Source organism: Xylocopa sonorina, chromosome 9 (genome assembly GCF_050948175.1).
Source record: "Xylocopa sonorina isolate GNS202 chromosome 9, iyXylSono1_principal, whole genome shotgun sequence".
Classification (NCBI taxonomy): Eukaryota; Metazoa; Arthropoda; class Insecta; order Hymenoptera; family Apidae; genus Xylocopa; species Xylocopa sonorina.
In genome coordinates this window covers 9,887,374-9,910,751 of record NC_135201.1, presented here as the reverse complement: position 1 = coordinate 9,910,751, position 23,378 = coordinate 9,887,374, and the positions used below count along the sequence as shown (strand labels likewise).

At 42.5% G+C, this 23,378-nt stretch overlaps 1 protein-coding gene across 5 annotated transcripts in view; it reads right to left on the bottom strand.

Annotated features, from left to right (window-relative positions):
• LOC143426990 (uncharacterized) overlaps positions 1 to 23,378 on the bottom strand; it is a 316,082-nt gene that overhangs the window by 46,722 nt on the left and 245,982 nt on the right. For 3 of the 5 annotated variants that reach the window (XM_076900771.1, XM_076900770.1, XM_076900773.1), the window contains 9 exons: positions 20,689 to 20,841; positions 19,009 to 19,203; positions 17,374 to 17,762; positions 15,392 to 15,628; positions 11,601 to 11,780; positions 8,994 to 9,141; positions 6,994 to 7,263; positions 5,893 to 6,227; positions 4,232 to 4,782 (listed from right to left, as the gene is read on the bottom strand). In XM_076900771.1, coding sequence (XP_076756886.1) covers positions 4,443 to 4,782; positions 5,893 to 6,227; positions 6,994 to 7,263; positions 8,994 to 9,141; positions 11,601 to 11,780; positions 15,392 to 15,628; positions 17,374 to 17,762; positions 19,009 to 19,203; positions 20,689 to 20,841 — 2,247 coding nt within the window. In that variant the 3' untranslated portion in view covers positions 4,232 to 4,442. Of the gene's footprint in view, positions 1 to 4,231; positions 4,783 to 5,892; positions 6,228 to 6,993; positions 7,264 to 8,993; positions 9,142 to 11,600; positions 11,788 to 15,391; positions 15,629 to 17,373; positions 17,763 to 19,008; positions 19,204 to 20,688; positions 20,842 to 23,378 lie in introns of those variants that run through there. The other 2 variants (XR_013102232.1, XM_076900772.1) reach the window with 2 other exon arrangements.

The window sequence follows — 23,378 nt, the reverse complement described above, 5'->3', positions numbered from 1 at the left end:
ACGCGGGCCGAATATTGTGTCAACGAACCAAGGAACCGTCCTCGCGATCATTGGTCCCCGTAAACGCGAGAAACGCGAACGAGACGTCGACGGATATGCGTCCTCGCGCTCGAGCTCGCTTACGCGGACTCGTTGCGCGAGCTCGAACTCTAGGGACGCGGCTAACGAGCGTTAATTAACTATATCGCGAAACAAGAGGCGCGTGTACTTTAATATCGTTCGTACGGATGGACAAGTCTTCTCGTAAGGACGAAATCCGGTGGCATTTCGACGAGAAAGTCCTTCCGGCGGCTATTCTCTCAATTGCGATCGCTCGTTGAACCGTGGCGCCCTCTACGCGGAGGAATCGCCTCGAGCCTGCAAAACTTAACGAAACCTCACTCGAAATCTACAAATTTTCACGCGAGAAGAGTCGAGACGATTCGCGAAAGGAAGATTCACTTTGATTTCGTTTCAAATCGCTAGAAATCTCCTCCACGACGAGGAAACCACGGCTTGACGAACTCTCTCAACATGGCCGCCTCTGGACGATCCACTTGAAGCGTTCGAGTACGCAGAATTAATGAATCGAGTGAGAAAATTGCTGTACCACGCGTGCACGTTGACGATTGTCTTTGAACAACTAATCGCGGAGGGTGAATGCGTCGATCGTGCGGCTCTCGTCCCTGTTGGCTGGACGTCCCGTGGGTTTATCGTTCCCAGAACGGATGGTCGTCTCGCGTGCGCGGCGGACGCAGCGAGAAAACGATGTGGCGGTGCTTTCAGTTAGCTGACCGGTTTCATTCTCCTCTCGATCCTCGTTTTTTCGTCTGGTTCTCCAAAGTGTCTTCGATCCTCTTCTTCATCCTATCGCTCGCGAGCGTCTACGCTTATCTGCTAGTAGTTGAAGCGGTTTCGCGACTGGTCCCTGTTCGCAGCTTTCTAACAATCTTCGAGGACGAACGCTGTCCTTGGAACGTTTCAATTTTTGCGGCTTTTTAACGATTTTCGAGGTCGATCAGCAATGCTTCTTGGAACGTTTCAATTTTTCAGGCTTTTTAGCGATTTTCGAGGTCGATCAGCAACGCTTTTTGGAACGTTTAATTCAGAGGAGCTCTCAGAGGAACTCTCGAACGAAGGTTTCGAAATTTTCGCGACTCGAGAAAGGAAATTGTGGCTGCGAACAGAGACCCGTGCGCGAACGTGTTACCCGATAGAAATAGGTAGATAATCAGTTATGTACAAGTATGAACATGGTGTACAAGTTGTCGGGTGTCGTCGCGGCGTCTACTCTACGCTTCTAAGGAAAAAAAGTGAAGGAATAAAGAAAAACTGAAACGATCGACCGTTCCTCGTGGTCGATCCACTAACAGCGACGATCCCCTTGCCTCCAGTGTGTAACAATCGTTATTTAAACGGAGCACAGCTCCGCGGAAAACAGCATCGTGTGTATCACATAATTTCAGGCTACCATAGTTCTACGTCGTCTTCGTCGTACTCGTCCTTCCTGAAGTCCTTCCTCTTATCGCTAGCGTGACAGTGTCATTTAAGTCGTCTAAACGGTAATCACTTGAAACGTTTGGTCAGTATCTAGTATAGTGTCCGATTTCGCATCGGATCGTCTCGTCGTGATCAACAGAAACCAATTTAACTCTCGATCGATCTCATAATTTTGCCATTTTACAGACTGCGACACTGAAACTGTGGCAATCTCGCCTCGAATTCCAATATTTTATCGCAACTTTGCCAAGACACTGAAACTATGGCAATCTCACTTCGAATTCCAACATTTTAATGCAACTTTGCCAAGAAACAATCGTTTTCTGTTAAACAAACGCAGATTAGATCGTATTTTATCGTTAGTTAGCGACAGAATCGCAGAAATAAAAGTTCCAAGTAGTTCTGGTCGACCATTTCTCTCGCACCAGTAGTCGAACTCGATGAAACGTCTGACGCAAGGCGGATTGCCATGTTGCAGGGTGTTAGAAGCGTTTTTTAGACGCTTGTGTCTCGTCTGTCTCTGTTTTTCTCTAGAGAATGGTGTCTATCGACAATGTTCGATACACGAAACAGTAAAATGACTTGAAGATCGTTATTAATTCGCGTTGATCGCGACGAAACTGGAGACAGTTCATCCGAACACGCGCGACTTCGATCGAGTATTTTACAGAGGATCTCGCGCGTTTACCAAAAGGAAGCAGGAGAGAATAGAGGATAGAAAGAGAGAGAGAGAGAGAGGAGAGAAGGAGCCATGGAGCTCGTGTTTAAAATCGTGTTTCCTATCCTCGTCGAGTTCACTCCTGACGAACGATCGAACGACTGTGTGTTGCGAGTATTTCTTGTTGGCTCCACGCTCGACGCAATGGACAGCCATTTTGTTCTCCTCTTCGCGTTTAATGACGGATTTTTCAACGCTTTTAGTGGTCAGAATCCTACTGGCGAAACGATATCGTTAAAAATTGAATTATTTATTGTCCTCGTTCAAGCAATCTGATCTCTCGCGTTTCTGTGACTTTCCTAGTCTAAATCAGTGCCTTCTTGTAATCAAACAAATGCTTACCGGTTCTAAAATTCGCATCAACAACTTGAAGATCAATCAAAAAACGAAAAAACACGGATTCTAAAACCTGAAACACATCACTGCTTTATCTCAAACCAATATAAAGAAGCAAGAATTGCTAAAACGTGTGTTCTTCGTACAGTGCTGATCTTGGGTCCCAGAATGGAAACATCTACAAGTATGCAAGCATCTCAATCCCATCAAAACCCCACGTGGAGTTCTCCACTTACCAAAAGTAGACTCAAAAAAAAGCAGACTTTCCAAAAAAAGAAGGAACCCAAAGAAGCACCAACAACTCAAAGATATATAAAAAAATAAAAGAATACCAGCTCTAAAACCTGAAACACACCACTGCTCTATCTGAAACCAATATTAAGAAGCAAGAATTAATCAAATGTGTGATCTACGAACAGCACTGATCTCAGGACCCAAATTGGAAACATCTACAATCATTCAAGCATCTCAACCCATCAAAACCCCACATAGAATCCTCCACTTACCAAACGCAACTTCCAAAAAAAAAGCAGACTTTCCATAAAAAGAAGGAACCCAAAGAAGCACCAACTCAAAGATATATAAAAAAATAAAAGAATACCAGCTCTAAAACCTGAAACACACCACTGCTCTATCTGAAACCAATATTAAGAAGCAAGAATTAATAAAATGTGTGATCTACATACAGCACTGATCTCAGGACCCAAAATGGAAGCATCTACAATCACTCAAGCATCTCAACCTCATTAAGACCCCACAGGGAGTTCTCCACTTACCAAACGTAGCGTCAAAAAAAAAACCCAGACACCCTAAAAAAGGAACGAACCCAAAGAAGCATTAACAACTTAAAAATATATAAAAAAATAAAAGAATACCAGCTCTAAAACCTGAAACACCACTGCTCTATAATAAAATGTGTGATCTACGAACAGTACTGATCTTGGGTCCCAAAATGGAAGCATTTACAATCACTCAAGCATCTCAACCCATCAAAACCCCGCATAGAGTCCTCAACTTACCAAACGCAGCTTCAAAAAAACCCAGACACCCTAAAAAAAAGAGAAATTCCAAAGAAACCATCACGAGGACGTCAGTTCGCGTCCGAAGAGGAGACTCACCAACGACGTCCATTCAACCGAGCAATAAGTCCGATAAAACATGTAAATTACGTACAGCACTGATCTTAGGACCCAAAATGAAAACCTCTACAATCACTCAAGCATCTCAACCCATCAAAACCTCACATAGAATCCTCCACTTACCAAACGTAACTTCCAAAAAAAAAGCAGACTTTCCATAAAAAGAAGGAACCCAAAGAAGCACCAACAACTTAAAGATATATAAAAAAATAAAAGAATACCAGCTCTAAAACCTGAAACACATCACTGCTCTATCTGAAACCAATATTAAGAAGCAAGAATTAATAAAATGTGTGATCTACGAACAGCACTGATCTTGGGTCCCAAAATGGAAGCATCTACAATCACTCAAGCGTCTCAACCCATCAAAAACCCCGCACAGAATCCTCCACTTACCAAACGTAACTTCCAAAGAAAACAAGACACCCTCAAAAAAAAAAAAGAAAAGAAAATTGCAAAGAAACCACCACGAGGACGCCAGTTCGCGTCCGAAGAGGAGAATGTATCACCAACGACCGTCCATCCGATCGAGCAGCAAACCAGTCCTTTGAACGTTTAATCTAGGTCTCCTACGAAGTAATGCCAGGGCAGTTCTGCGCGTTACGCGGAGGCGGATGGCGTCGCCGCGTCGTGCGAGGGCGGCGCCTTCAAGAGGACGCTAAACGGGACGCGACGACGCCACGGCGCGCGACCAACGGGATCACCGTGGGCGATCGTCACACGGTGGTCACCCGGTCGACCTCGACGTACCGCACAGAATTGTCGCTGTGTCAGCAGATCACTTCCTTGCCGTCGATGATCGCCGTCTCCGACGAGATGCTCTTCAGCCGGTGCTGCGATATCGAGCGGTTCGCCCGTTGCCTGCAGATCCGCCACACCGCGAACAGGATCACCGCGAGGATCGTGACGATCGCGAGGAGGCAGAGCGCCAGATGCAGCGGCGGTAGTTTCAGAAGGATCGAGCAGTGGGTCAGCGCCTCGTCGTATCCTGAAGGACAATGGGAGACACCGTCGCACCAAAGGGAGGCGTTTATGCACGCGTCCAACTCGGGACATCGTTGCTCGCAATCGCGAGGCATTTGCAGGCCTGCTGTCGCTGTTACCGATGGTCTGCGATCAGAGAAAAATCGCGATTAACTCCTTGAGGCACAGTTTTTCACATGTTAATGGTAAATATCTATGAAACGATTGCTTTTTTTGGGTTTACGTTGTTGTTTTCGATTCTAGATTGCAGTCGAGGGTGAAAAATTAGAGCAGTATAAGGTACAAGTGGATTGTCTCGAGCGTGCACAGTTTGGCCAGTTCAGAGGGGTTAATTCGGTGGTTACCAGCGAAAATTGGTAAAATTTATATAGTATAAATAGTATAGAAGTATGTTTTTTTCTGTGGTAAAATTGTATCTTGAGAGGTGTGCTTTTGATGGTTCTTTTTAGTGGTACAACTGGGTTGTACGATGTAGTGATGGAGTGCGTTGTTTATTGAGAAAGCGTGAGAAATTCTGAGGTAGGTTTTCTGAGTTTTCTTTAGGTTTTTTAAATTCTGAAATAGTGAGGAAGATTTAGTGAAAATATTCTAAGATTCTAAGAGATGGCACTTTGAAGTTGTAGTAGGTGGTATCTTCTTAAAGAGTGAGAAATTCTGAGGAAGGTTTCTTAGTTTTCTTTATTGAGAATGCGTGAGAAATTCTGAAGAAGGATTGTGAGCTTTCTTTATTGAGAAAGCGTGTGAAATTCTGGGGAAGATTTCTGAGTATTTTTATTGAGAAAGCGTGAGAAATTCTGAGGAAGGTTTCTGAATTTTCTTTATTGAGGAATCGTGAGAAATTCTGAGGAAGGTTTCTAAGTACTTTTTACTGAGAAAGCGTGAGAAATTCTGAAGAAGATTTCTGAGTATTTTTTATTGAGAAAGCGTGAGAAGTTCTGAAGAAGATTTCTAAGTATTTTTTATTGAGAAAGCGTGAGAAATTCTGAGGAAGATTTCTGAGCATTCTTTATTGACAAAGCGTGAGAAATTCTGAAGATTTTTGAGTATTTTTTATTGTGAAAGCGTGAGAAATTCTGAGCAAGATTTCTGAGTATTCTTTAGATTTTACAAATTCTAAAGTAGTGAGTAAGATTTAGTAAAAGTATTCAAAAATTCTAAGAGTTGTCTCCTCAAAGTTGTGATAGTTGGTACCTCCTTAAACGAGATTCTGTAAGATTTCGTAACGTTCTTTCTCACCTTCTGCTGAGTTCGAGCCACGTGACCGTGTACGTATCCGGTTCCTTGATGATGAACTCGATGGCAATGGTCCTGACGGGTTCCTGACCAGGCGCGAGGATCGCCGCGTTGCTGCTGACGGCCCAGCCGTCGCTGAACACCTCGACCACGTGGTGTCTGTACTCCGCAGGTGGTTTTGGGCACACAGACACGTGGATCGCGCCACCAGTGTGCACCACGATCCGATTCTCCGTCGCGCATTTGCTCGTGTTCGACATTATGGTTCCGTGCATCTTCACGTAGAGGTACTGGTTTGGGCCTGGGTCGATCAGCCACGGATGCTTCTCGCAATTCTTCTGAAAACGATCAACGACGACCCTTCGAGACTCTTTCTATGGATGGTCCATCTAAAGGTTCACATTTTCAAATGTTCGTTCTTTCAAACAGAGGTGTATTTCGATCTTTCTCGCGGCTGATAGACTCGAAAAGCTGATACTTCAATCAGAATTAACTTTACAGGAATCGCAAATCTACTTCAAACTCGAAATAAAAGGATGGTCCAACTAATGGTTCACATTTTGAAACGCTTGTTCTTTCAAATGGAGGTGTATTTAGATCTTTCTCGCGACTCATAAACTCACAAATCTGATATTTCAATTAGAATCATGTTCATAGAAATCGCAAACCTACTTCAAACTCGAAATAAAAGGATGGTCCAACTAATGGTTCACATTTTGAAACGCTTGTTTTTTCAAATAGAGGTGTATTTCGATCTTTCTCGCGACTCATAGACTCGCAAATCTGATATTTCGATTAGAATCAAATTCAGGAATCGCAAACCTACTCCAAATTCGAATAAATAAAAGGTTGGTCCAACTAAAGGTTCACATTTTGAAACGCTTGCTCTTTCAAATGGAGGTATATTTCGATCTTTCTCGCGACTCATAAACTCACAAATCTGATATTCCAATTAGAATCATGTTCACAGAAATCGCAAACCTACTCCAAATTTGAATAAATGAAAGGATGGTCCAACTAAAGGTTCACATTCTGAAAAGTTCGTTCTTTCAAACAGAAAGCTGTTACAAACCCACTCAAAACTCTTTAGAAAAAAAATGGTACCTCATCTTCATCAACGATCGGCGCCTTATACTTGATCTCTCCAGATGGCCCTCTGACCCTCCATTTCTGCATGCAGGGGCTGGTCTTCACGAAGTCCCAGGTGCCCTCGAAGAACAAATTATTGTAGTCGTCCAACGCGTCCATGGACAGCACTGTAAAGTGCACCTCGACGATGTTCGAAGTAGATTTAACGTTCATAGGCAGAGATCGGTTCGAGCAGAAGCAGTCCCTCTGTATGGGCGGCGCATTCGTCCATGGAAGATCCAGCACCTGTAAACATCGAGCAAAATTCGATCTCAGTGCTCGATTCGTCGATCAATTAATCGACTAGATTATTGTAATTGCTCATACTCGCTCTTCATGGGCGGTGGCATTGCTAATTGCGATTTAAATTCGAAGGAATACGAGGAGCAACCCCTGTTTCCACAAATGGACGCCACAAATTCCAGAATCGATAACGAACTCGTACGAATAACGAAAACCAGGGTACGTAACGAAGGCTTCGCAGTTTCGATCGGAATTTCAGATTTATTTGATCGCGTGGATCGGTTTTGGCGCTGGCACTCGACACTCCCGACCGCCACAATCGTCGTTCGTGCCATTTTTCCGGTCGAGTTCCCAATAGAAACGCTGGTCAGATTAATTACAGTTCGCCTCCAACAGCGATACTTAACGTCGCGACTATATCGATAGTGGTTTCTTCGATCGTTTTATGGGAAAGTTTCGATTAAAACTGTTGCTTGTTTGGTATGGATTGATGTACGTTCCTTCAGGAAACGAGCTGTTGGTGTTGAACGCGTTCTTTGCCATTTGTATCGTTGCCAGAATGTGTCTCTGCGCCAAGTTTGATTTTTTCGAATTAAGAAGACATTGAAATCTAAATGTTAATTACTGTTCTGAGCGTTTTGTGGGATTGCTGGTATAAACTCGCGGCTATTAGAGACAACAATTGATTCGAAGCTCGCAATGGCTGCGCAGTTGTTCCACGAGTTAACAACTGTATTCACGAAAGACGAATGGCCGCTCCAGTGCTTCCTGTTGTGCGAATATAAAACGAGCCAGGGTTCCTCGTTCGAAGTTTGCTCGAAGATTAATTGAAACACTGGTCTTCCGCCGTTGTGAACCGGGGGTGTAGAACGTATAAAACGAACGCTCCTTAATTAATAGACGAGAATCTTGCTGATTATTCAAATCGTGAATTATAATTGGCTACGAGTTTATTTTATTAGATTAAAACCACCCCAAATTGCGAGCTTGCGAACCCTTAAAGGTACGATAAAAGCATTGCGTCGTGTGCTTCACGAATATTCAGTGCTAGTGTTTCAAGCAAAGTAATTTTCTATAAAAAAAAATTTATAATATTTATAACATGTGTAGTAAATTCCTGTGTAACTTAATGAAAGGGTAGAAGATTAGAATCAAAACTTTGGTATTTTAAAGTGTTTGCACTCAGAAGTGAACGACACCCATCAAATAGGAAACAAATTAGCCAGTGTTCCAAGCAAAGTAATTTTCTATAAAAAAATTTATAATATTTATTACACGTGTGGTAAATTGTGATGTAACTTAATGAAAGGGTAGAAGATTGGAATCAAATAATAAAATTAAGTCGAGCGTCGAAAAACGGAAATGAAATTAAAGATCTCCAATATTTCAAAGTGTTTGCACCTATAAGTGAACGACACCCATCAAATTATCAATAAATTAGTTAATGTTCCAAGCAAAGTAATTTTCTATAAAAAAAATTTATATCTATAACACGTGTAGTAAATTAACTTAGTTTAGCATAGTAAATTAACGTGTAATGACGTAACTTAATAAAAGAGTAGAAGATTAAAGTCAAATAATAAAATGGAGTCGATCGTCAAAAAACAGCACTAAAACGAAAGCTCTCAAAAGCTTTGGTATTTCAAAGTGTTTGCACTGAGAAGTGAGCGACACCCATCGAAGACACCCATCGAAGGGTCCGCCATGGGTGCTGTTCAGATAGATAAACTCACCTTCACTGAGAAATTCTCGGATCCGACGCAGAGCAGCCGATTGAAGTCCTTGTTGGAGACGCTGCGGCACGTGCGGTTTCCGTTGAGCAGCTTGTTGAACCGCAGCTTCACGATCTCGTCGTGATCGCCCTCGAATCGGTACACGCAGCTGGAAAACCCGTTCTAGCCTGCACTCGTGCCGCTTAATCGAATTTACATGGCCGGTCGGCCACGCAAAGGGGTCGATAATCGATAACCGCGTCGAGGAGGTCGCTAAGGGTGCAACCGTTTAATCGACCAGCCAGGGGGTGAATCGAACGATCCACACGCGAGATCGGTACACGTGTTTCTTTAACTCTCTATGGGCCTGTGTAACTTTCAAGTCACATTCCAATTTATCGAAATTTCGCAAAATACTTCAAACTTCAACGTCACAAGGTGAATACATCGCAATAAAATTGTTTAAATGCAAAAATTTCTTTTCATTTGCCCAATCTTTTGGGATTTGAAACGAAAATTCGTCCCATAGAGGGGTTTTGCGAGGATTGCTCGACGAGTTTCTACGAATGGAGTTCTTCTTTTAAGGATATTCTTTTTTTATTTTTTTTTGTTTTATCGTGAATTGATTAACATTTTGAGCCTTGCAGGTCTTGCGAGATGTCTTTCAGATTTAGAAAATAGATCTTATCGAATCACCAATATTGTTTTTATAGTAAGAAAAGGTTCGTTTCCTTCTTTTTTAATCTCTTGTAATAAGAAGAGGTTGAGACTATAGAAACGATGAAGAATCCGAGACCAATGTCTCATATAATCAGAGAATCGTTACATCCAATTAACGAGGTGATATCACAACGATTAAAAAATTTAGTGGACCTCTATAAATTAGTGGAAGGTTCTATAAATAATTAATTTCTTGCAATAAGAAGGTGTTGAGACCACAGAATCTTCGACCAAAGTCTCATCAAATCACAGATCCATTACATCAAATCACCAAGCTGATATCACAACGCTAATTAACGAACAGCTCTCAAATTACATCTCCAACTTCTGCAATTACAATACATCCAAACGAACGCGCGAAATCGTGTCGCAAACCGTTAATGGCACCCGACGAACCCGCCACGCGTCGTCCCATTTTCGCACCCTTCGCTGACGCGTAATAATAAACCCTTGTGGGCAAAGTGTGCGAGCATCCGGGACAGTCTGTCATCCGCGAAACGTCGACAATGGAACTCCATTCGAACGCGCGGTGAAAAAAAAGCCCCGGCTGCGTTTATCGTCGATAACGATCGCTGGCCATCCCTCTTATCGGGGTGGAAGACTCTCGAGAGAGGGGAACGGGCGGTGTGTAATCGCCTGTCGCGATAGCGCGAGGAAAGGAAAGCGTAAAGTCCGCTTTACGACCCCCATAAAGCACCAGCTTAATGGCTGGCCGAGGAAACTTTCGTCGCGGACGAGATCGATGAAGGGTTGACGAAAGAAGAAACATCGGTGCGTTCGAGGGGCCCTCGTTCGTCGAATTGGTGTCGATGGTCTTGAGAAGGGGTGAACAAATTTTTTAAGGGCGAGAGGGAGTGGATTCGAAGGGATTTCTTCGATTTAAGGAACTATAAGGATTATTTAAGGAACTAAGGGATGATTCGAACATTTTTATATTATTATGGGGCTCTCGTTCGTCGAATTGGTGTCGATGGTCTTGAGAAGGGGTGAACAAATTCTTTAGGCGGCGAGAGAGAGTGGATTCGAAGGGATTTCGTTCGATTTAAGGAACTAGAGGGATTAAGGATTATTTAAGGAACTAATAACTAATAATAATAGTCTTGAAAAGGGGCGAACAAATTTTTTAGGGGCGAGAGGAGAATTTTTTTATATTATTATGGGGCTCTCGTTCGACGAATTGGTGTCGATGTTCTTGAGAAGGGGTGAACAAATTTTATAGGGGCGAAAGGGAGTAGATTCCAAGGGATTTCGTTTGATTTAAGGAACTATAAGGATTATTTAAGGAACTAAGGTATGATTCGAATTTTTTTATATTATCATTTTAGAGATTGGTAAATTGAAGAGATTTGAGAAATATAATATTGTGTCATGAGTGGACTCATTTGGAAGATCTTCGAAGGGGTTGAAGAACCTCACACAAGGATGATCCTCCATCTTATGTTAGAAGAAAAAGGGAAAATAGCTCGCACTTTCCTCACACAATGCACAAAGGGACTATTTATCAGCATCTCGCTCGAAATCGTGAGATCTTGCGCGTCTAAAAGGCGTTCAAGGGGTAGCCACTTTGGACCAAAAGCAATTAGAACCTTCCATCTATCTTAAATTTCTCATTTATTCTCTATATTCGAAAAAATCAATAATTCACAAATCGAATTCTTCCTTCTTTACTAAAAAAAGAATTATGGCTATAAAAAATGGTACTTTTCTTCGAAAGAGGAACAGCTGCGAGAAGATAAGGGTTACATAGAAGGGAGAACGATCTCGAAAGGAGTAAATCTTCTTTCGAACTATAGCAGACATTCAGTAGCCTGATCTAGAGGCTTGCAGAGCCATAGTGAACAGCGTCCACAGCCTTAAGGACATTACGGTATCGAGAAAGCGTTCTGGGTAATATAAAACTGGTCTCACCTGATATTTTTCGCGCCACCGCGACCGTAGAGGAAGATGTCGCGAGGCGCCTGGAATCTACGGTCAGGATAATGATCGCGATTCCGGCTGTAGAAGATCCTCGAGCAGGGCCCCGTTCCGTATTGGTCCCCGTCCTGGTGGAGATCGACGAACTCGTACAGCGCACGGAAATTCACTGGCCTGTGAAGTGAGACAAGTTAGACGATATCCATTTTACAATTTCTTTATGTCGAATTTGAAACTGAAAATTTTCTAAAATCAAATACAATAATTGAAGTGTAATTGGAAGGTGTAGACTCTTGTCGAGTAAATTTCAGTAGCACCCCTTCGACATTCGTTCTCCAATTTTTTCTTATCGAATTTGAAGCTGAAAATGTTCTAAAATTAAATTATGAAAGATTATTGATGAGAACGTTGACTTTTGTCAAGTAAATTTTAGTAGCATCCTTCGCTGAGTGTATCCTTCGACATCCGTTCTCCAATTTCTTTCTATCGAATTAGAAGCTGAAAATTTTCTAAAATCAAATCGTGAGAGATACTATGTTTCTGGAGAGAGATATAGTATTTGAAGTGTAATTGGAAGGCGCTGGCTCTTGTCGAGTAAATTTCAGCAGCATCCTTTGCTGAGAGTATCCTTCGACATCCGTTCTCCAATTTCTTTCTATCGAATTTGAAGCTGAATATTGTCTAAAACCAAATTGTAAGGGATACTCTGTTTTCTTGAATGCGTTGACTCTTGTCAACTAAATTTCATTAGCACCCTTCGCTAGGTATATCCTTCGACATCCGTTCTCCAATTTCTTCTTATCGAATTTGAAGCTAAAAATTTTCTAAAACCAAATTCTGAGGAATACTCTGCTTTCTTGAATGCGTTGACTCTTCAGTACGTCAAGTAAATTTCATTAGCACCCTAGGTAGCACAAAAAATCCTTTGGAGAACTCACTGAAGAGAATCGTCACTTAAATCGAGCAGCTCTCGAGATAAGTTGAAAATTTTCTAAAATCAAATTGTAAGGAATACTCCGCTTTCTTGAACGCATTGACTCTTGTCAAGTAAATTTCGTTGGCACCCTTGGTACCACAAAAAATCCTTTGGTCGAGTCATTGAAGAGAATCGTCACTTAAATCGAGCAGCCCTCGAGATAAGCTGAAAATTTTCTAGAATCAAATTGTAAGGAATACTCCGCTTTCTTGAATGCATTGACTCTTGTCAAGTAAATTTCATTGGCACCCTTGGTACCACAAAAAATCCTTTGGTCGAGTCATTGAAGAGAATCGTCACTTAAATCGAGCAGCTCTCGACATAAGAAGGAAAAGAACGGGTGCGCGCGTTACTCGCGAGGGTGGTAGCTTTTTAATTGGCGTGGTGCCGATCGAGGAATCGTTTAACCCCCTCTGCAAGCGATTAATGAGCGACCGTCTCACGCGGAAAGGATTAAGTAGACCGTACGGGGGATGCATCCGCGTTCCACGCGGCTATCACGCTCGAACACGCATGTTGGGCTTCAGCAGTGGAGAATAAAGTGTAAATGCCCCTTTTGCGACGTGCCTCGGTTAACGATGGACGTCGATAACCTGTCGGAGACGATTAATCAACGATGAACGGTGTCGATGAATAAAAGCCTGCTTATTTTTATCCACCGCGGTTATTTTCGCGACGATTATGCCTCTCTTTCCATAAGAATGATGTAACGAGAGTAAATTGAATTACAATTCTATTAAAAAAGAGGGAGAGAAATTTGAGAAGAAAAGAAGGTAACTGAGACAAGTAAAAATTCAACGTGTCTTCGTATAATTACGAGCTTTTCGTTTAAAAAATCTGTTGATGTACAATCAACCCCTTCGATTATTAATGGCTACGTTTGAAGAAGAAATTTTTACGGGACGATTATGCTTTTCTTTTCATAAGAGTGATGTAACTTTAGTAAATTGAATTACAATTACATTAAAAAAGAGATAGAGAAATTTGAGAAGAAAGAAAAATAATTGAGACAAGTAAAAGTTTACGATCCTTTCGTCTAAAGAATCTGCAGGCATCCAATCAACCCTTTCGATTATTAATCACTATCTGTCAAGAACAAATTTTTACCCTTCATTTCGATCACTCGATCCGATGATAAATCTCATTGAAAAGCAGAGAATCGTTCGAGAATTGATACTTCGTTCGTGCGAGAACACTCGATGCACTTTTTCGACTTGCAGTGAGGGTCTTTCGTTTGAAGAATCTGCTGGCATCCAATCAACCCTTTCGATTATTAATCGCTATGTCTGAAGAACAAATTTTCACCACTCATTCTGATCATAAATCTCATTGAAAAGCAGAGAATCGTTCGAGAATTGATACTTCGTTCGTGCGAGAAGACTCGACGCACTTTCTCGACTTTCAGTGGGGGGTGGTTGTCGGTGCAGAGGAGTCGTTTCTTCAAAATAACTGATATTGGGTGAGCAGAGGTAGTCGTGAAGGGGTTGACGGCAGCGGTGGTTGGCGAAAACGTGCAAGTGCGGCAGATATTGCGCTGCCTCGCCATAAAGCCTTCGCATTCCTCGCGTGTAACCCTCTGTATCGATTCCACGGGGCTGGTGTCGCGAGCAAATTTCCCTCGAATTTATATTCAAAGCTTCCCCCGCCGCGCGCTTAAGCGAATAGAAAAAGGCGAGATCTGATCGTCACGCAGCGAGAGAATCGCGATCCCTTATTTATCGAGGGAATCGATTCTGTACAGAGAAAGAGAGAGAAAGAGAGAGTCTTTGTCTGCGAATGCAATCTCCGTTTCGACTTTCAGCCACGAGTGCTTTGGCTGTCATTTGATTTTCATAAAAACCAGGGCTGATTGAAAAAAGCTTCAAAGGGGTGGGTCCCGTCGAGTAAACGGCTGGAAAGGGACTCGCTTTGGTCTTTGATCTGTCCTCTCTCTTGCCCACGATCGCCATTCACTGCATTTTTTTCTTCACCACTTCCACTTTTCGTCAGCGAGATTTCTGTTCTACTCGAGCGTCGCATATTCTTTGCAAATTGACGCAACGTCAGATCAATTTCTGTTCAAGCCTTTCTGATTAAATAGCTCTGCTTCTACCATACTCTTTGCAATTTTTACAATTACAGTATAAGGACTATAATTATGAAGAAAAGAGTGCATAGCGAATATCAAGACATCCCTCTAAATATATTCTATATTTTATAATATCCTCTGTGATGCCTGTTTTAAAACTGATCAGAGTAATCGATGAGAAACGAGCGAATCTGACGAGAATCGGCCGCGAGAAGTCAGGGCAGGCGCGATAAAAGCTCATTTCCCGCGGATATTCCCCGTGAAATCTCTTTACATCGTCGCTCGGGAGAAAACATAATACGCGGCCTTTGTCGATCGATAGAGCGCACGTGAAACAACGCCGTACAAAACGGCAGGCACGCGGCCCTGTAATTGAAACGGAAACCGCTTTTCCAACCCCTCCGTCCAATCCACCCTCGTCGCAGTTCGCTCTTCCCGTGTTTCCATTCTTCCCTCGCAATTTTTCACTCTTTCTCCCTCTCTCTCTCTCTCTTTCTCTCTCTCTTTCTCCTTCTTTCTCTCTCTCACACACACACACATACTCTCTCTCTCTCTCTCTCTCTCTGTTTTTCTTACACACACACACACATACACACTCTCTCTCTCTCTCTCTCTCTTTCTCACACACACACACACACACACACACACATGCATTCTCTCTCTTTCTGTTTCTCTCTCTCACTCTCTTTCTCTCTCTTCAACCCACTGTTTCCCAGTTACGCGAAATCGAGTTGCACTCGCCTGAGAGCCGTCGACTCGACCATCCGCATCTCGATGGTCAGGCTGCTTCCGCTCGAGACGAAGCTCTCGCCCAGAGAGCAAGGTCGACTGGTGTTCTGCAGGATCGCGTGGTCGCAGGTCCTTGGTACCTTGTCTTTGCAGTAGCGAGCCAATAGGGTGGTATTTCCGGCGGGACGCGCCACCAGGGGGTGAGACGACTGCGCGGATCTGTCTCCGTGACGCTGGTGCTCCTTCTCGCTGTGGATAATTAATTGTTATTCGTCGTGCAACGCGATGGTGCTTTGGAAGAAGAATATTCGTCATTGGGACCATTTTTCGGTAGATTTTTGGGTTGCATTTGCAAGGCTTTAGCGTTTAGAATTGAAAGAGTTGGAGTTGTAGACTTTATAATTAGAAAATGTTGCTTTGGAAGATGAATATTTCGATTATTCGCCTTTGGGATAATTTTTTCATAGTTTTCTGGATTCTATTTACAAGATGTTAATGTTTAGAATGGAAAGAGTTGAAGTTGTGAAGTTTATAATTAAAAGATGTTGCTTTGGAAGGAGAATACTTTGATTATTCGCCATTGGGACCATTTTCTCCTAGCTTTTCATATCCTATTTACGATACATTAATATTTAAAATAGAAAGAGTTGAAGTATGATAAACTACAAAACTTTATAATTAGAAATTCGACAGGATAATAAAGTGATACCTGCGTAAATTAATTTACTTCATCCATCAAATTACTTTAAGTAGATTTACAAAAATAAAATGTCTCCATTTACACGGCGTTTCTAGTTTATCGATAAGAATTCTTGTGATTGTTCCTGGCGAATGGTCGGAAGCCACGGTACAGAAATTTCACGGCTGAAGAACCGGTGGCGACGTAACCGCTGTACACAACCGAACACCCCAAACCACCTCGCAACTTCGTACGAAGTGAAACCAAACTGCTCCACAGGCAAGAAGATCCACTGGCAGCCTCGCGTAACAAGAAAGCAAACTCGACTAAATGGAAGCGGCCATGAGAGCCTAGCTGTTTAGACGCTGATCGTTTTAGCGTACAGAACCAGCGTTAAGTCCACACAATCCACGATGGAGTTCACGAATCTCAGCTAGTCGCGACCACTGGGACACAACTTCAACATTTTCTCCATTTTATACCGCTGACAACCTCGTGTTCGTCAATCAAACTTCTCGATCTCTCTTTTTACAATTAATTACTAAATATTACTGAAAAATTCCATAAAGCACGTTTCAATTGAATAGTCTGGAAGGGATACAATTCGATTGTGGCGCTCATCGCTATTTAACAACGACTTAGCTCAACGCCTGATACTTAGGGTGCGATGGACAGCATAAATTCCAGATTTTCACTATAATTATCGAAGAGACGCGATGAAAATCACGTGGACCAGAAAAAAACTCCTACCACGCGACACTTAGGGCGCGATGGACACCATAAATTCCAGATTTTCACCATAATTATCGAAGAGAAGCCATGAAAATCACGTAGACCAAAAAACCCCTTCCATGCGACACTTAGGACGCGACAAACACCATAAATACCAAATTTTCACCATAATTATCGAAGAGACGCGATGAAAATCACGTGGACCAGAAAAAAACCCCTTCCATGCGACACTTAGGGCGCGACGAACACCATAAATTCCAGATTTTCACCATAATTATCGAAGAGAAGCCATGAAAATCACGTAGATCAAAAAACCCCTTCCATGCGATACTTAGGACGCGACGAACACCATAAATTCCAGATTTTCATCATAATTATCAAAGAAACGCGATGAAAATCACGTGGACCAAAGAACCCCATACAACGCAAGCCAAAAAGAACCCTACGTGGCAAGAATGTAAACAAAAAGCGACACAGTCGACAACGACGACGCGAACCAAAAGCACGAGCTCAAAAGCGAGCAGAAAACTCTGTATGGTGATTAAGTTAACACAATCCACCAATTCCACGCGACAAAACGTACCAATCAAGATCGTAGCACTCGGATAGAGGCATCATCTCGCCATCCCACACCATGAGCGTGGTGGAGCAGTCCTCGTCGCCGCTGGAGAGGCTGGTACCAACGTGGAACTTGAGGATGGACAGCCACACGCGGAACTGTGGTTGCTGTGGCCTTGGCGCGGGCCTCCTCCACACAGTGCCTGGTCTCTGTTCCGGAAACTTTGGCACAGGACGAGGGGGCGTTGGACTTGGTAGCGCGGGACCAGCGCCACGAAGATGGTAAAGACACGTGCTGTTTCGTGGCAAAGAGTGCCTTGGCGAAGCCAGCACTCCGCCTCCGCTTCCCTGCAGCCAGAACTCGCAGTGCTTGTTCTTCGCGTACGTTGGCGAGTCTGCGTCCACGAACTTCACCTGCAAGTTCAATTTTTGATGGTCTAGGCGCTTGATCTTTCTTTGAACTCTTGAGAGAGTTTTCTGTTGGGTTCTGGTGGGAATTAAGGTGTGGTATGATGGTTCGTTGAGTTTTTTATGGAACTGCGCTCGTGAGTTGAAGGTTCGCTTAGGTTTTCTGCTTTTAAGGGATTGAGAGCCAGAATGTGGTAGTTGTTTCACTTCTTTTTTTTTGGAAATTCGCTGGTTCAGCTTGTATAGTTTTGATTTGGAAATTCATTGCACACCTTGAAAGAAATTTTTGCAGTAAACTCAAAAGTCTAAGAGAAGGGATTAAAAAGAGAATAGCAAATTTTCACGAGCAGAAAATTCATTATCCTTTTTTTTCTTTGTAAATACGCTGGTCCAGTTTCTATAATTTCGATTTGAAAATTCATTGCACACCCAGAAAGAAACTCTCGCACTAAACTCAGAAGTTCAAAAACGAGTAAAAAAAGAATAACAGATTTTTACAAGCAGAAAATTCGTTATCCTTCTTTTTTCTTTACAAATCCACTGGTCCCCTTTCTATACTTTCGATTTGAAAATTCATTGCACACCTAGAAAGAGACTCTCGCAATAAACTGAGAAGTTCAAAAACGAGTAAAAAGAGAATAACAGATTTTTACAAGCAGAAAATTCGTTATCCTTCTTTTTTCTTTATAAATCCACTGGTCCCCTTTCTATACTTTCGATTTGAAAATTCATTGCACACCTTGAAAGAAACTCTTGCAGTAAACTCAAAAGTCTCAAAGAAGGAATTAAAAAGAGAATAGCAAATTTCCACTCGCGGAAAATTCGTTATCCTTCTTTTTTCGTTATAAATCCACTGGTCCCCTTTCTATACTTTCGATTCGAAAATTCATTGCACACCTAGAAAGAGACTCTCGCAACAAACTGAGAAGTTCAAAAACGAGTAAAAAGAGAAATACCAGCTTTCCGCGAGCAGAAAATTCGTTATCCCTTTCAAGAAAGATGACACGAAACTTCATCACCGTTCGCGAACCACCGACCAGAAGCAGTGCTGATGGAAACGGTAGAAAAGTGGCGAACATTCCTCGATTCTGAAATTCATTAAGCCCTGGGTCGAGCGTCGTTTAAGAGGGAGAAACGTCTCGCAGGCATTTAAATGCTGCGCGTGAATCGTGGGGACGGTAGTCCGCCATCGCGAGGTGCAAAGCACGCCGTTTCCGTTCTCCGCGAATGTTTGAGGTGAATTACCACGTACTTGCACTTCTAATTGAAACCCGTGGAGAGAGTGGGGCGGCTTTGGGTGGAGAAACGTGCCGTAGGGGGACGTGGTGAACTCGACGAGGATCTCCGTGCCGCTGCTGGTCGCTTCCGGTACCGGCTCGCCGCCCCCGCAGAATCTCAGGATCACCGGGTCCCTCGTCGTGTAGCCGTCGTACACCGTCACGTAATCCTGCGGGAGAGAAAAACGAAGCTGTCTGCTCTCAGCGAGGGAAAAAAAGGGAGACGAACGTCGACAGGGTTTTAAACGAAGGTCCCCAGATGGATCCGCGAGGACGTTCTTTAAATGGTCCAGGCTAATTAAAAATTGCTCCTCTCTTCTTTTAATAGGTTCAATGTGTTTCCAACGCTTTGCGATCTCTGGTCATTGAATAAAGCGTTCGAATGAAATTCCACTAAAATCTGTAATCGAACTTTTGGGAAAGTTTTGACTGTGTTAAAAAAATTTTGATGAATATTGAAAATCGCGAGTGGTCTCTACAATCGATTCAATGGCGCCGAAGTTGCTATCGAGCGTGTGGAAGTTTCGATCGAGACTTGGTTCCGTCTCTTAAATTAAACTGCAACTGGTAGAAAAATAATCGTCGAACTCGAAGGAGGGGGGTGATAGAAAAGGCTCGTTGGCGATAACAAGAATCGAATATCCGGCGTGCTCTAAATTCCCACGGTGAAATAATTAATCGAGTCGATCCGCCTCTCTCGAGAATGCATTCGTAAACTTTCGACCGCCATTTCGTAGCCGTTCGCCAGGATCCCCGGCATTATCTGCCTTATCAAGCCCGGTACCATAGTCCGCCAATAAATTCCGCTTATCAACTTAGACCACACGGCGCTGGGCTATCGTACTCGATTCGAATTTAGTTACTCTCCCTGGAGGATCGATAAACACGACGAAGGGGTTGCTGATTTAAGAAGCGCGTCTGCTGGCATCCTCTCGATGGCCATGTTCGAATGTACCCGTGGAGAATCGATTTTTTCTACGCGACTCATCGACGAAATTTCGAAATTTCCATCGCGATTTGTATCGACATTGCGAGCCAAGGGGTTGGTGACTTAAAAATCGCGTCTGCTGGGATTCTCGCAATGGCCATATTCGACTGTACCCGTTGAGAATCTTCTTCGCGACTTGTCGAAGAAATTTCGAAATTTCCATCGCGATTAATATCGACACTGCGAGCCAAGGGGTTGGTGACTTAAAAATCGCGTCTGCTGGGATCCTCGCGATGACCATGTTCAAATGTACCCTTGGAAAATCGACATTTCTATGCGATTCGTCGACGAAATTTCGAAATTCCATCGTCATTAGTATCGACACTGTGAGCCAAGGGGTTGGTGACTTAAAAATCGCGTCTGCTGGGATTCTCGCAATGGCCACATTCGACTGTACCCGTTGAGAGTCTTCTTCGCGACTCGTCGAAGAAATTTCGAAATTTCCATCGCGATTAATATCGACACTTCGAGCCAAGGGGTTGGTGACTTAAAAATCTGTAACTTTTCGACAAAATTTCGAAATTTCCATCGCGATTAATATCGACACTACGAGACACACTAGCTCAATACAATGACCACGATGCTATCGTTCGATGGACTCGCTCAGAATTTCGCTTCGTTCACCTATTCGCGTGCAATTTTTATTCGTATGAGGAAAGGTAGTTACCTGGACCAGGTCGCAGTCTTTCCAGAGACGAAGTCCACGGGGTGATGTTTCCGCCTGCGTGGCTGGCCTCACTCTTATGGCCACCAATTGGCCCCTTGGCTGTTTCACCGAAATTAAGGCGTGCTTCCCCGGCGGCACATTCTGCTGCCTCACCTGCGGTTGCGAAATTACAGTGCAACGAGCTTTGGAAATGGCGGTGCGCCAGGTTCGTTTCTCTTTGCGAGTGTTCTTTTCTCTCTTTTTTTTTTTTTTTTAATGAAACCGCTGGTACGCTTCCCGAGTAGTTTCTTTCCATTAAATTAGAGCGAATTGTGGACCGTTTTCAGCAGAAATAATTGCTAATCTGGACGCACCTTAAAAGCAGATTAATCTCTCCAATGTTCCAGTGAAGCACAGTTTTTTTCATTCAACGCGTCGTTCATTTTTGTATCATCATTCATGTTTCCACACCGACAGTTTAATATTTTTATACTCGCCTTTTGGAAAAAACGAAATTGTTGAGGAAAAATCGCCAAAAGTGAGGCAGAAAAAAAATCGAGAACCATTTGGAAATTAGCCAGACAGCTAGAACGGAAAGTAATGGCCGCTGAAAGTCACAAGGCTACGTCCACGATATAAAAAATTAGTTCAACGGACACACGTATTACTTTTACACATTTTGTACACTCGCGATCATTTTATTCGCGGATATAAAGAGAATGATTGATCGATCTGTGAATTAGAGGGGTGTATCGATTGGCTGAATTAACCGAGTTCAGAGATGCGTGACAAATCGAATTACTTCTCGATCGAAGCGTTCGTATAATTGTTCATATCCGATCGAACGTCCATCGCGGAAGCATAAACGTCCACTGTGCGTGGACCGCAATACAATATACACCCTTTATATTTTTCACTATATATTCCTCTTCCAAATTTAAATATCCATTCATTCAAATTTCTTTCAATAGATCAATCTAAAAAAAAAACAATTAAACTTCTTTGCTCCAAATTCCTTCTAAAAAAAAAACAATTAAATTTCTTTGCTCCAAATTCCTTCTAAAAAAAAAAAAACAAATAAACTTCTTTGCTCCAAATGCCTTCTACAAAAAAAAATTAAACTTCTTTGCTCCAAATTCCTTCTAAAAAAAAAACATTTAAATTTCTTTGCCCCAAATTCCTTCTACAAAAAAAAACAATTAAATTTCTTTGCTCCAAATTCCTTCTAAAAAAAAAACAAATAAACTTCTTTGCTCCAAATTCCTTCTAAACTAAAAGAAATTAAACTTCTTTGCTTCAAATTCCTTCTACAGCTTAACCAATGCTCCTCATTGAAACACTCACGTCTCGAATTGCACCCCTCGCACAATTTTATCAAAGTCCAACAACCCTCCACGCCACGTGCTCGCAAAGGGAGGAGGGTCTCTCGTTTCCAATTCTCGAAATTGTAACCAGAACCACTCGCGAAACAGTCGTCGTGTATCGAGGTGTATTTAGCGGGCGGAAGTCGAGTTTAGCGGGAGAAACGTGGAATAATGGCGGCGGGGGTGGCAATGCGAGCCTCGTAAATTTTCGTCGGATACCAACGTTCCACGGACGGGCCCCTCGTCGTTCCCCACGATGGCCAACGACCCGTTCAATTTCCTCGGACCGCCGCGATTTCGCGGTGAAATACGGCTCCTCGGATTACTGGCTCTGTTTTGCCTGTCCTGGAGAACGTTTCGATGTCACTGCTTCTCTGCCACCCCTTTCGCGAGCCCCTATCGCCCTGAAGAGCAGCTCTGTTAACGGTCATTAACGGCTATGATAGTTTCTCGTTGACGAGGATCGATATTTTCTCGATTTCTTGCAATCAGACAATTTTAAAAAATTGCTACACAAAATCGAGTACAGTTAACCCTTCTGTAAACTGCAAATTTGCGACTGCAATTATATATAAAAGTAATATCGTGTTTTTAAGGCAAAGAAATTGTTGATTTGTAGGCGTTATAAGGATTTTTGAGAAGAAATATTCACCAGCTGCTGGTTACTTATATAGGGGTGGGTTTCTCAGAGAGTCTAAACGATAGTGCGCCCTTTTTTCGCTGAAGAGGAGCTTTGTTAATTGTCATTAACGACTATGATAGTTTCTCATTGACGAGCATCGATATTCTCTCGATTTCTTGCAATCAGAGAATTTTTGAACATCGATATATGAATTTGAGTACAGTCAACCTTTTTATAAACTATAAATTTGTGTTAATATTGTGTAATATTGTGTTTTTTAGAAGAAGAACTGGTCCATTCGTAGGGGTTGAAAGTTTCCATATAAGAACTTCCAAGAAGAAATATTTATCAGCTGCTGGTTATTTCTATAGGGGTGGCTTTCTCAGTGGCTCTAAGCGATCAAACAACTTTTCAAGATCGATACACGAAACTGAGTACAGTCAACCATCCTATAAACTGTGTTTTTAAGGCGAATAAATAGTCGATTTGTAGGGGTTGATAGTTTCTATATAAGAAATTTCAAGAAGAAATATTTATCAGCTGCTGGTTATTTATATAAGGGTGGCTTTCTCAGTGGCTCTAAGCGATCAAACAATTTTTGAAGATCGATACACGAAATTGAGTACAGTCAACCCTTCTGTAAACTATAAATCTACGACTGCAATTACATATAAAAGTAATATCGAATTTTTTAGAAGAAGAAATGGTCGATTCGTAGGGGTTGA